This window comes from Anolis sagrei, chromosome 4 (genome assembly GCF_037176765.1).
Source record: "Anolis sagrei isolate rAnoSag1 chromosome 4, rAnoSag1.mat, whole genome shotgun sequence".
Taxonomy (NCBI): domain Eukaryota; kingdom Metazoa; phylum Chordata; class Lepidosauria; order Squamata; family Dactyloidae; genus Anolis; species Anolis sagrei.
In genome coordinates, this window is record NC_090024.1 from 19,843,603 (window position 1) to 19,858,382 (window position 14,780).

A 14,780-nucleotide genomic window follows, 5' to 3' on the forward strand; every position below is an offset into this window, starting at 1 on the left:
TAGATAGACGCAGACGCACGGATCAGAACTACCATTGGTTCAAAAAGGGCGGAGTGTTAACTCGGAATTTTAACTTACGCATATCTCTCTATTTTGTATATACCTCTATGGGCTCATTCTCGAGGAGAAAGCCAGAGTCATGAGCCGCTTCAAGTTCATTGGTGAGATCGGTTGCCGGGCAACCGAGTTGAGGGGAGGGGGGAGGTTGACGTGTATGGAAAGCGGCGTGGGACAATTTGGGCGAGGGTTTTTTGTTTTTGCCCCCTCGTTGGCTATGCTGGGCTCTACGTTTAGCCTCATTGTTTTGAAATAGGGATAATGGCAGGCCTGGGCCAACTTGGGCCCTCCAGGTGTTTTGGACTTCAACTCCCACAATTCCTAACAGCCTACCGGCTGTTAGGAATTGTGGGAGTTGAAGTCCAAAACACCTGGAGGGCCCAAGTTGGCCCAGGCCTGCCATAGCATCCCCATGCCTGTGTACTGAGGCGCCTCACTGACTCCCTTGCTTTCTCTAGATATTGGCATCAACTTAACTGACCCAATGTTCAGAGGCATCTACAGAGGGACTCAGAAACATCAAGGTAACTGCTCCCTCCAGGTGTTTTGGACTCCAACTCCCACAATTCCTCACATCTCACATCCCACAATTCCTCACATTCATATCCTGGCTGTGGATAGGCCTTGCTGATGTCGCTTTGTGCTGGAAAGAGTGAGGAGGCTGTTCAGACTATCACAAGAGTTGTCATAGAGTTGTTTGGAAGTGGAATATGCTGGAAGTTTATCAGAAGGATGACCATCTGTCAGGAGTGCTTTGCTTGTATTTTCTTGCATGGCAAGTGTTTGGACTGGATGGCCTTTGTAGTCTCTTTCAACTCAATGGTTCTATAACAATTATTGACCTACAAAACCCTATACGGCTCGGTCCAGTGTATCTGTCCGAACGCATCTCCCTCTACGTCCCACCTCGGAGTTTGAGATCATCTGGGGAGGCCCTGCTCTCGACCCCATCCCTATCACAAGTAAGGTTGGTGGGGACGAGGAGCAGGGCTTTCTCGGTGGTGGCTCCTCACCTGTGGAATTCACTCCCTGGGGAAATCAGGTCATCAACATCCCTCCTCTCCTTCAGAAGGAAATTGAAAACATGGTTGTGCGACCAGGCGTTCGGGCAATCTGGCAGTGAGACAAGGACAATTGACAACTAGAATTGATAGGAATTGATGATGTGGAATTGAATTTACGGACTATGAGATGGCGAACGCTGAACGCTGAGCGTTAGAATGGTTTTATTGATGTGATGTTTTAATTGATGTCTTAATTGTTTAATTGCTGTTATTCATGCTTTATTTTATTGTTTATGTTGATGCTGGTATCGAATTGTGCCTCTGTAAGCCGCCCTGAGTCCCCCCTCCCTCCCCCCCCCCGGGGTTGAGAAGGTAGAAATACCTGAAACAAACAAATACATTATTAATTATTATTATTATTAACTTTATTTATACCCCGCAAAATCTCCCGAAGGATTCGATGCGGCTTACAAAGGCCAAGGCCACCACCACCAACAACAACATACAAATATAACAGTAAAACTCATAAGCAAATAATAAGACATCAAGCAAAACAATAAAACTAAAAACAATGACACCATGACGCATTTAAAACCTAAAGGCCGGGCCAAATGTAATAGACAAAATCCAAAAGTGCTGAACTTGACAGGAGGTATGTAGAGGTTTTTTGGAGGTAGGTGCAATGTGCAGACAATCCTAGTCTCTAACAAAGTGCAATTGGGACATGATGCCAGGAGTTTCCTAATCTGGAAAGGCACACTGGAACAGCCAGGACTTTAGGCTCTTCCTAATTTTTTTTATTTATTTATAACGTGCTTTATCTCTCCATATGGACACTCAAAACAGCTCACAATCAAAAACATTACAAATTAAAGTATACAAATATACAATAACAAAATAGTATATCATTACTGTATATACTCGAGTATAAGCCTACTTTTTCAAGCTGAAGAAGTCCCCCTCGGCTTATACTCAAGTCAAGGTTATTTATTATTTTCCTCTGTTATTATTTTTATTACATTTATAATTTTACTCTATTATTATTACATTTATAATTTTACTCTATTATTATTATTATTATTACATGTATTATTTTACTCTATTTATTATTGTTATAACATTTATTATTTTATGATATTATTACTGGTATTTTTACATTTCCATTATTATTATTATTATTTATTTTACTCTTTTTATTATTATTGGAAGGATACGTAAGCACATTTACATTGAAGAAGATTAGAATAATGGTTTAATCAGAGTTGGGCAGTCTTATCTTAAATTACAGTTTTATGTAAATATTTAATCTACTGATGCCTCAATTATTTAATTTTATTGGTATCTATTTTTATTTTGAAATTTACCAGAAGATGCTGCATTTCCCATCCTTGGCTTATACTCAAGTCAATACGTTTTCCCAGTTTTTTGTGATAAAATTAGGTGCCTCGGCTTATATTCGGGTCGGCTTATGCTCGAGTATATATGGTATATATTGTTATATATTACCAGTAGTGATATTTAATATATTAGTATTACAATATTATATTATTCTATATAATATTATATTATTGTATTATATTATCAATATATGTATATATTTTAGCATAGCACAGTATTAGTATATATTACTATATTGTACTATATTGTACTATTCCACAATACTCCAATATTATTAGTAACTAGCGTTGCTGTGGCCAACCTTCCCTCACTCTTTCTCTCCTTTCCTTCCTTCCCTTTTTTTTCTTTCCTTCTTTCCTTCTCTTCCCTTCCTCTTTCTCCCCTTTCTTCCTTCTCTACCTATTCTTGGACTGCAACTCCCAGCAGTCCTCCTAATCGATTTATCTACCTACCTACCTATCTCTGTCTATCTGGATGATTGCTGGGAGTTGCAGCCCAGAAATAGGAAATTGGAAATATATAGGGATTGGGATGCTCTCAAAGAAATCCAAGGAGAAGAAAGCTTGCATCTTGGAAGCAGTGCACTTGGATCATCCTCCTCTACTAAAGGGCTGGTCTAGGGGATGCTGGGAGCTGTAGTCCAGAAGCGAGTGTGGATATGCTATTGTGTGTTTTGTTTGCAAGGGAGTCGTTTTTGCATGTCCACTAGCATCTTTTTGCTTTTTTGGCTTTTGAAGTCCCTTCTGCTGTGTTTTTCAGTGTTTTTATGAGTGATGGTCACTCATTGGCCTGATAGGTGTATTGTATCCCAATTTGGTGTAAATTTGTCCAGTGGTTTTTGAGTTATGTTAATCCCATAAACGAACATTACATTTTTATTTATACAGATTCCACTATACTCCAATATTTTTAGTAATAATACATGTAATATATAATATACAATTATTATATTATTATATTGTACTATATTATTATATAACAATATATACACTACTATTACTATTATTATATATTATATTGTACCATATAATAAGTTATAGTATATATAAAATATATTACAACATTTTATATATATACACACACACACTTACATTACAATGATATTATTTCTATATTATTATATTGTATATATTGAGGAGCTCCCAAGTGATGCTGCAGGAGACAAGATGGAGCTGTGCCTTCCTGGCTGCCCCTCTTCACACTGTGGCCCCAGAGCAGCAGACAGTCTAGCTGCTCTGGGCTCCTGGGAGAAGGAAAAGTGGCTGCACTCTATTTATAGAGAGTGTACTCTCATTTCTATCCCTCCCTCAATTGAGCGGAGAGCAGGTCAGATTTTGAGGCATACTGGTCGGTCTTTATTAAATATGTTTTAGAGAGCGAAAATGGAAAACAACAGAATTTGATGGGTCAGGAATTTTGGAGATGACATTTGATTAATGGCTGATTTATAAATACATGGTGAAGGAAATTATACTTGTTCAGGCCTTGGTGGTGGGGTTATGTGTTTGTAAAATGTTCACTGTTTTGGGTTTTGTCTATTTTGTAAGTTGTTATTGTATTTAAATAAAATCTTTTAAAAAAAATTGAGCGGAGAGCAGTTGCTTTCCCATGGTCCGAATTGCCTCCATCCTTTCCTCTCCTCCCTCCTCCTAGTAAGCAATATAGTAGGCGTCCATCTTGGAGTTTGGCTGCTTTTAGGCAATGAAAGGGTGCATAATTCTGCCTGCAGAACTATGCACACCAGTAGAATGTGGACCATATTTTGCAGTAAACACCAATGGTTTCAGTAAATACACTTTGGCTTTCAAATTGAGACAAATTTGGGCAAGTCTCCAGGTGGAACATATTCAGCAGTTAAAGAACAATCTCTACAATTGCTGATGTGCCTAAAAAGCTTCAGTGGTAAACATATGCATATGATAGTTGCTTAAATATACTGAATGTGTACTTAGGAAAATATGTATGAAGGCAAATACAGCCATAGCCCTCAAATTGTTTGAGTCACATACCATTTGCAAACTATAAAGGTTAGGTATACATTTTTGGATAATACTGTTTAGGGCCTTTTCCAGACAGGACCTATCCCAGGATCTGATCCCAGGTTTTCTGTTTATCCGAGATTATCTAGCAGTGAAGACTCATATAATCCAGTTTAAAGCAGAAAACCTGAAATCAGATCCTGGGACATAGGGCCTGTCTGGAAGAGCCCTTAGTGACTGAGAGTGGCTTCCTGCTTCTTGGCAGGGGTTGGACTGGATAGCCCACAAGGTGTCTTCCAATTCTAAGATTCTGTGACTGTTGGCAAGTTGCAACAAGAAGGAAACTACAAGAGCAGCTGCTAGTAAATGGTTCAAAAGCAGACTGAAACATAATTGTTTATTTATACTTCTAATTTCTCCCAGCACTGAAGTCAAGATGTGTAACTGCTACTTAAAAACAGATATAACTAAAATATTAATACAAAAGTTAAAATATGATTTTAATTGTTGAATTGTACCAATACTATTTCTTCCAGATGACTTCCTAGATGTAGTGGACAGGGCAACCAAAACTGGTGTTAAAAAGGTAATTATTTTTTTAAATAATTTTACATACAATAATTTTCCTCACATTTTGCTGCATAACTGTAATTATTTATTTTATCATTTAATACATATTTTTCCCAAGAATATTTATTTATTTATTATTTACTAATTACTGTAACTACACTTATGACTATATTTTTCTTTATTCCAGTTCATGATTACGGGTGGAAGTTTGCAAGACAGTAAAGATGCTCTGAAGCTGGCAGAAACAAATGGTATTTGTCTTTTATATGGGTTTGAATGAAATGTGTTCACTATCCTATATTTAACATGTACAATAGTTTGAACCCAGATTGGTTGAAGATTGGAGTTGGCTTTAAAGAGTCATGAGTGGAAGGGAATTTTTACTAGCGGTGTTATGAATGTTGCAAATACACTGTAATCATAAGTTAAATCCCAACATATATATTTGACAACAATATAGCAAATTATACATTAAATTTCACCTACATGCACTGTATTCAAATATCCAAGCATCCAATAAGATGCCAGCGCGGAACATGATTGCAGAACTTGTCAACCTATCTTGTTCAGTAATTTTTCAACATTTGGATAAAGTTCTAAAGCTTTAAATAAAATACAAAATAGAAGCAAATGCATTATGGAAATTATGCTACAAAGAATGTACCTTTGTGTTCCCTCCTGAATACATAATTGAAAATACCATTACTTCATTAAAAGCCAAAAGGGTCCAGCCCTTTACTCTGGCAACTGCAGTGCTGTCCCAAGTCCAGCTATCCCTCTGTTTCTGAATTTCATAAATACTGCCTTTTCCTTGGGGTTCATCACCCAATGGACCTAACTCATAGAAATTACACAAACTGCAGTTCCAGTAATAGAGGAAGACTTCAGGTGCTAAGGCCAAAGCTCAGAAAGGGGTTTTTTTAGGGGGTAGGGAGATTAGAACATGCTGTCTGGAAAATTTTAGATGTAGTCCTAAAATCTAACATTTCTAAGTATTTTATTATTTGCGCAGACTCAATGTAGATCCATTAATATGGTTAGGAAGTCTTCTATGTCATTTTTCATCTCTAGTCCTTCTTACACTGTGGACCCCAGCCCCAAATGGGGATCCCCTTTGCTCAATATTGGGGCCACAATAAGTTTGGCAACTGTAGGGTTCTGAACGCCTCTCATTTACTGAAACCTATTGGCAGTAATTGGCAGTGTTAATAGCAAACTCTGCAAATAACGTTTCAGCTGTCCTCCACAAAAAAAATCTGTTTAGCAGGTTTTTATACCTGGAGTCATGTAAATGTGGGACAGAGCTCCCATGTCTTTAATGTTCACAGATCCAGGGATAGAGAGATGTGAAGTTCCGCCAGTTGGAACTATGCAAGTTTGCCTTCCTCATAGTTAGATGCACAGAACCTGGAGGCTTCCCATTGACCCTTCAGCAGCCACTAAAGGAGCCTTGTCCTGTATTGAACCTGGCAACCCTAGTAGGATGCCACCTCTGGGTCTCATTTTATTTGTTAAAGTAAATCAAGAATTAAAACACTGTCATCTGATAATGTGTCTTGAGGAATTACAAGTTTAGAATTTGAATCAGTGATTCTTTTGTTGTTGGGAAGAGTGGCTGTATCTTTCCACGTTTTTAACTGTGGTATCATCTGATTGTTTATTAATTTAAATGTATGTATTGCAACCTAACATCAAGAGTTGTTTACCTCTGTTCAAGTATGTGCAATCTAACAGTTGTTTATCCCTGTATACATGTAGAATCACAGAACTAGAAAAGATCACAAGGGCCATTCACTTCCATCCATCTGCCACCTGGTGGCATTGAATTGATTACCAGTGCTGATTTTTTGTCCTCTAAATATCATACATTAGGAGGCAAAACTTATTTTGTCTAGAGCTAGGGCTTTATTTATTTATTTATTTGTGACAGGAGCAACTTGAGAAACTGCAAGTCACTTCTGGTGTGAGAGAATTGGCTTTCTGCAAGGATGTTGCCCAGGGGACATCCGGATGTTTTGTTGTTTTATCATCCTTGTGTGAGGCTTCTCTCATGTCCCCACTGGAGCTGATAGAGGGAGCTCATCCGCACTCTCCCCAGATTCGAACCCGCGACCTGTCAATCTTCAGTTCTGCTGGCACAGGGGTTTAACCCACAGTGCCATCAGGGGCTCTGGAGCTAGGGCTGTTTCAGCCATTATAAAGCAGCAATTCTAGGATTGCTGTAATATGTCCAATAAACAGGCAGCCATAGGCAATCCTAGTTTTGTAGCAGATGTACAAATGTGATCGTATATATTTGCATGCATATGGGTTTCATTTCACTTCACATTTTAGGTACCTCCAAAAATCTTAAGATGTTTCTGTACAATATGTGCAAAATTGTTCTACTTAAAAATAGGAATAGATGTAACTCGGTGACTTTAAAAAAATGATTTGGGATCAGATATATTTTTTCAACTTTGTTTCACCACAAAAGGTTTTTATGAGTCAATACTGCAGATGTTCACCCACATGGTCTGTCATAAAGCTGTTATGCCCAAAATGAATGGCCTAGTATTGACTTGAATTGCAGTAATGCCATTGAATTGCCAGTGAATGCCATTGCCTAGTTTTGAATCCGACTGAATGCTTAATGAGTCTGGCTGAAAGGAGTAATGCGCTTTCTCTGCCATGGTTTCCAATTTGTCTATGTAAGAGTAATGCCAGCCAGTTTCATGGGGAAAGTCACAAAGTATTTTGCATATGATATGCTACAGATATTGAATTAAGATCTATGAAAAGTGCACACAGGAGTGTTTTCAGAAGTAATCCAGAGAAACATTTAATGTTGCCTCTTCTTAATGTTAGGCCCTGGAGAGTGTCTTCTTTCTGCTTAAGCGTTAATGTGGCATATGGCACATTAAACTACTGCTTTAATGCCAATACTATAGCAGTAACAACTAAAAATGTATGTCTTTTCTTTTCAGATATGTTTTATAGTACCGTTGGCTGCCACCCTACCCGCTGTGGAGAATTTGAGCAGAATAACCCAGACCAGTACTTACAGGAGTTACAGGAACTAGCTAAGAAAAACAAAGGAAAGGTCATTGCCATTGGGGAGTGTGGCTTGGGTAAGTATTAGCCAATTGGCTTGAGAAAGCAACCTTTATACAGCACTCTTTCAAAAGCCAATGAGTTGTGTTTCCTCTTCCAGATTTTGACAGATTAGAATTCTGCCCTAAAGGCACCCAACTCAAGTAAGCTTTTATTATTATTTTATGTCATTTAGAATTTTCTTTCCAGTGTTTTGCAGTGAGACTGTTTTCTGTAACTGGAAAGCACAGAATGCTTGTCTTTTCTCCCTCTCTATCGCAATTCATGTGAACCCCCAGCTCCACACCATTTTCATGCTGTATTTAATGGGTGGGACGAGACAGCCATGCCTTCTGTGTCATGAAGCAAAGAGTATCAATTTCCATCCCATGTTTTTTTGGCACGGACCAGTTAAGCCCCTTTTTAAATATCTTCACTCTTCTGGAGTTATTTCTAAATTAGGCATGGGCAAACTTCGACCCTCCAGGTGTTTTGGACATCAATTCCCACAATTTCTAACAGCCTACCAGCTGTTGCAAAAGGGGTGTTTATTATTGTGTGCAGCTTTCTTGAGAACAGGCGAGTCAAAGAAAGTGAAAAATTAATGTGATCCTATACAGTTCATGTAGCTATGTTTTCAGTTCCTCGGGATCTATTTGACACCCCCCCCCCCCCTCACACACACACACCAAGTCTGGAGCCTTGATAGTAAACATTTTATCCCCGCCCTCTTCTCTGCTCACTTTCTTTTTCTATAAATTGCTTTGGGGAGAGTGGGACAGGCTAATGTCCGAAATAAATGCCTTTGAATGACACATCATGCTCCTCATAGGCTTCTGCGATGCTATTTGCTGTTTGGGGGAAAATTTAAATTGCACATAAATGTGTCTAATTGTCCAAATATTTGCATCCTTGATGGCAGATTAGAAAGTTCTGACAAACTGATCGTCATTTGCTTGATAATTATGCTCTTCTGTATAGGGAGAGAACCAGCATCATTTCTTGGCAGCACAGTTGGTTAGCTAGGACCCTTTCGCTGTCCAAAGATAAATTGCAGTTCTGTAATATACCATCTGACATTTACACAGCATGAGTAGCCGCAACTTTCTGTTGCAAAATCCTATGTAAACAATGTTGTTTTTCTTCATTGCAAAAAATCAACCAGAACCAGTAATCCATTTTCTAGATTTTACAATCTCATTTGTATCTAAAGCCCACAGGCTCTATGTAGGCTTTTAGAATGATGTTTGGAGAGCAGTGGAGACTTTTATGAGGTAAACTTATTCAGTAGCCTCCATATGCAGGCCACTGAACCACTTTCCATGTGTTCTCTGTAATATTTGGAAGCAGCTTGATATGACTGCACTTTATTTCATGAAGTTATTCCACTTCTAGAGTGACCAGTACCCATTTGATTCAGATAATCCACGTAATAACAGCATTCGGAAACCTCCAGCAGGTAGGTTGTAACAATGGAATTAACTCCACACATAGGTCACTTTCCAGTGTTCTTTATAGCTTAGAAACAGTATGGCATATATTGCATTGCTACACAGGAACAAGGTTTTTCATAGGAAATTAGAAATGGAGATAGAGAGCCAAGAGAGATTAGACACAGAGCGCCAAGGGATGCTTCTGCAGTTTCTTTAGGTTATAAGAGGGTATCCATAACCTCTTACTTTGGGTCAGAGGAAAAACAGCATGTTTGTTTGTTTGTTTGTTTGTTTATTATTTAAACTTATATGCCGCCACTCCCCTGGGGCTCGGAGCGGCTTACAAGAATAACTAAAATCTAACAAAATTTAAAAGCAGTTTAAAACAATTTAAAAACAACAATATCAAACATTAAAAGCCTGTCGAAACAGGTATGTCTTACATGCCCTGAAACAGGTATGTTCCAGCCAAATATAGAGCACTTTTGACCTCTGCTAATTTTGGACACCTAGCCTTCCTAATTTAATATAATGGGAACGTAAGTTCTCCAATCTGGCCACACTGTGTCCAAATCTACCCTGTATATCTAATTTCTAAAACACCTGTTCTGTTTTTGTCTCGTTTAGGTGACCCAAGACTGAAATTAAACATGCAAACCTTCTGCTTTCTTTCAGATATTTTGAGAAGCAATTTGATTTGTCTGAGCAAACAAAATTACCAATGTTTCTACACTGTAGGAATTCACATACCGAATTCATAGGTTGGTAAATAAAGTCTTTTTCCTTGGGAAATTGAAAGCATTTTTAAGAATTGGGGGGAATGCCACATTGTACTTTTAAAATGGAAAATATTCTTGTTTTTGCAGATATTATGAGGCGAAACAAGGATAGAAGTGTGGGAGGAGTGGTAAGTGCAAAACTCATACTTTGTTGTGTTTTCACTACCATCTTTTTTGGCAATACAATTTTCTCCTATTGCTAAATGTTTGCTTCCCTTTATAGTTCTGAAGTCTTTGCAAGGGAACTAGTCAAGGAAATCTGCAATCTACACATGACATCAGCATTTTTTTTTTTGTTTTCTTCAAAGCACAACCTATGCAGTCTGAATTTCAGCTTGCCATTCTGAGATTTGCAGTCTGGAGACTAGCTGAATTCCACTTAAATATATGTATTTACAGGAATTATGTACAGATTGTATTCAGTACAGATTTATGGCTTTCACTCAACACTAACTATAAATATTTGAAATACTTTATACAGCTATATCCCACCCTTTAAAAAACTGAAAGCAAAGCTCATGATTTGCATCTTTCTGGCCCCTATTATATTATTTCCCACTCTTATAACTGTATGAATATAGCTTATTAACAGAGGTTTTAGTACTTTATGACTCCGTATTGCATCTGAAGAAGTGATTTTATAGCTACAAAAACTTTTACTAAAATAAAAACCAGTTAAGTCTTAAAGGTGCTTCCACATTCCTTTTTTCCTCCCTCTTTCTCCTTTTTATGCTCCAAGATACAAACACAGAAACTTCTCTGAAAACGAATGTTAAGTGTTTATAAGAAAATCCCTTTTAATAGCATGCTCTTTATATTAACTTTTTATATATTTGGAACTGCACAATTCTGTGGAGTGTTTACTTTCCTAGAACAATAACATTTTGTATACTTTTATCTGTAAGTTTTCCATCTGTACCTTTTAATTTGTGTAAGCCGCTTATAAAAACTATAAGCCTCTTTGTGAAAAATATAAGCTGCTTTGAGATATAAACATATTAAATTAATAATTATAATATAGGACTAAATCCTAGGGTGGATTCTGACTAGAGTAGACCCATTGAATTAGTTAGGTGTTCCATGTGATAACTCAGCATTTAACAATTGATTCAATGGGCCTGCTCTAGCTGGGATTAACCAAGAGGACTCCGGGCATAATACTATAAAAGATGATGCTACTGTCATCAGCACTGCATCTAAGCTCTATCTAGCGGAGACCTTAATCCTGTCCTAGAATAAAAATACCAAATCCTCTATCAGGGCTTTAGTCTGGCAGTTGAGTGAATTATACTGCATCAGGCTGCTAATCCCATTATTTTATATTAATTAGATTAAATCAAGAGCCTGGTCTTAACTGAATTGTCTGTCAGTCTGCAAAGACTGCTTTATAACACAGCTATGATTGTTTGGCTTTTACCAATCCACATTCCCACCGATGCAGATTAAATTTATTATATAGCTTTTCAGTGTGTTCACTTGTCAAGTTTCACTGAGAAAGATTGGCAAAGCTGTCTAAGAAAGAAAGAAAGGTAAAATGACGATTGAGTACTTTGATGCTTTTGTTACCTACCTTATAACCAGACATGCATATCATGCTTTTTTCAGGTCCACTCTTTCGATGGCACCAAAGAAGAGGCGGCAGCTATCATAGAGTTGGATCTTTATATAGGAATAAATGGCTGGTATGTAATTTTAAGTATAATGGTGGAGAAATAGGACTTATTTTAAAACTATTATTTAAACCAGTGCTATTCAAGAGTGGTGGTCCCCGGATTGGGGGGTCTGTCTACAGGCCATCAGCTGCTGGGTGCAGATTTTTTTTCCTGGAAAGAAAGAAACAGCTATAGCCAATGGGGGGAAAAGAGGATACTGGAAATAAAGAAGAGGGTGATGCCAATCCCCCACATCCTCCTGAGAAGCATTGTTTTGACTAGTCTCCCCATATATTATGGCAAAATGCTTGTTTTGCAACCCCAAGCAAATATCACTGTGTGGGCAAAATAGATCTGACAGGTCTTTGTCTGAACTAGCACAACTCTTTTTATAGGGAAATTTTCAATAGAAAATAGCCAGTATAAAAAGAATAAGCGAGAGCAAACACTTTTCACTCCCCCTCTGCACCAAAATAACCTTGAGACACTACTAATGGAAGGCGTTACAAGCAACTGTATGTATTGCCTACCTGCAACCTTAGTTGGGCTTTCACATTTCAGAGAAATGAAAGCAGGATTATTACTTGTGGAAGTCTGGGGAAATACACGTGGAACTGGACTATACACGTCACTGTAATTATTACATTTAAGTTTAACTGATGCCAATGCAACAGCTCAGTGCTTGTTGCACTGGCATCAATTGAACTAGAAAAACGGCTCTGGGGCAAGAATGTCCACTATGGTAGATCCAGGGATAAGAGCTATTGTATGAAATCACATGACGTCATACACACACAACTTCAACAATTCAGAGCATTTTATCACATTTCAAAGCAATATTTTTAAATTATTTCCAGTTCACTGAAAACAGAAGCCAATTTAGAAACAGTGAAGTCAATTCCAAGTGAAAGATTAATGATAGAAACAGGTAAGTATACATTTTGATCAATATTTGGCAAAACACTCAGATCTGGGACATGTTCTGTTTGCAGTTTTGCAAAGGCTTACTTCTATAAAACTGAATGGAAGTTTTAGCTCAACATGATCTTGAAAAAGGAGAAACACTCCAAACATCTCTTTGTATGAGGATATCTAATCTATTGACAGTGCTATAAGGAAGAAAAACTTCCTGAACATTTTCTGTTTCAAGGCCAGTTTGATAGTATGTAATCTATTAGTTTGATAGTATGTAATCTATATCCCAATTTTAATAATTATTTTCAATCCCTAAAATAGCATTGAGCTTTGGTGTGGCCTATCTACATTTCTTTGAAATTCCTCAAACTGTCTGTTCTTCAGTAAATACAACCTTATAAAATAATGTTTCAGGCATAGGTTTCAGATTTTCAATCAGCTCTTTTAAGTAATTGCACAGCCAGAATATGCCTAGCAAATATTTTTTCAAATAATGTCTAGATTTAAAATTGATAAAGTGATAAAACTTTTTTAAAAGCATGTTTAAAAAAAGGGTAGAATTGGAAGAAATGTCTTAGCTGATTAAGATTTGCAATATGAGATAAATTATAAAATGGTTGTGGTTCATTAACTATTTCTTAAAATCAAATTAGATGCTCCCTGGTGTGGAGTGAAAAACACCCATGCTGGATCGAAATATGTAAAAACTATTTTTCCTACCAAAAAAAAGTGGGAATCAGGCCACTGCTTGAAGGACAGGAACGAACCTTGCCACATCATGTGAGTATGCCATTTAATATGTGCCAAGGCTTCTCTCCAGTTGGGGTTAGACACAACTGCATCCCAGTAAAAAACAGTTATGGAAGGGCAGGTCATAATGTATTTACATTTCTTAGCTTTAAATTGGACTTAGTCATTACTGCCTGTAAACAAAACTTTTTATATAATGTAAGAATTGCAGTGCTAATTTAAATAAGGCATACCTACTGTTTTTTGAGAGTAGATCCACTGAGTCTAGGTAGATCCACTAAGTCAATGGAACTTGCTGGCATATTACAAAGTTTCTATTGATTCAGTGAGAAGCCTTGGAAAACTAAGTGAAGCCAGAAAGCTGCAATTGTTCTGAATGATAGTTTATACTCCCAACAGTCATTTGTCGGGAGTATAAACTCTATGTATATGAAGATTCACCAGAACATCAATCTGTACTACATACAAAACTATGGCTCATGTAATACAGAAGCTTATATACAACATCCCCTTGCCTTATAGAAGAAAAAAATAGTAGGGAGTATACAAGCCAAGGGTGAGGCTAGTTTCATACTGTTTCTGCTCAAAGATTGTTCAGTGTGATAGTTGCACACAGCCTCTCTTTCTGTGTCTCTATTGCACATAGGCTTGACCCTTAATGTCTTCTGAAATCCTATATACCAGTAGTGCTTACCATGTTAAGAGTTTTCAAGTTACATATAAGCAGTAAAATAACACCAGAATATCCCATAAACTGCTCCATTTCTAAAACATCTGTTTCCTTTTAGCCAAATACTGGAAATACTAGCAGCAGTACGTGAAGAAGATCCATTAGAACTGGCCAACACTATGTACAACAACAGTATTAAGGTCTTCTTTCCGGATATGTAAAACAGTTTATGTATTATTATGTATCCAATGAATTTTGTTCATTAAACAAAAAAGATGGAAGTCTTCTGTTTGTAATCTGAAACCATTATTTAAAGTGTATGCTTACAGGATGAGTGGGGTATAAATAGGTGGGAAGAATGTTTTAAAATAACCACTTTTTGCAATATTGATACCAAACCAGATTTCATAATGACACTTCTTTTAATTATTTACTTTCAGGTATTCTGTTTATTTTAGCATCTCATGAGATCAAGTGGATTAGATCAATTCCAAGATTTGT

The 14,780-nt window shown here is 37.3% G+C and overlaps 1 protein-coding gene across 1 annotated transcript; it reads left to right on the plus strand.

The window, feature by feature from the left end:
• The first annotated feature begins 7 nt into the window (after positions 1-7).
• On the plus strand, positions 8-14,560 carry TATDN1 (TatD DNase domain containing 1). Its single transcript, XM_060775850.2, has 12 exons — positions 8-161; positions 516-581; positions 4,975-5,024; positions 5,196-5,259; positions 7,975-8,118; positions 8,202-8,244; positions 10,189-10,274; positions 10,380-10,420; positions 11,898-11,974; positions 12,802-12,872; positions 13,513-13,639; positions 14,398-14,560. The coding sequence occupies exons 1-12, from the start codon at positions 140-142 to the stop codon at positions 14,498-14,500; spliced, it is 894 nt and encodes a 297-aa protein (XP_060631833.2). The 5' UTR covers positions 8-139; the 3' UTR covers positions 14,501-14,560.
• The last annotated feature ends 220 nt before the right edge of the window (positions 14,561-14,780 follow it).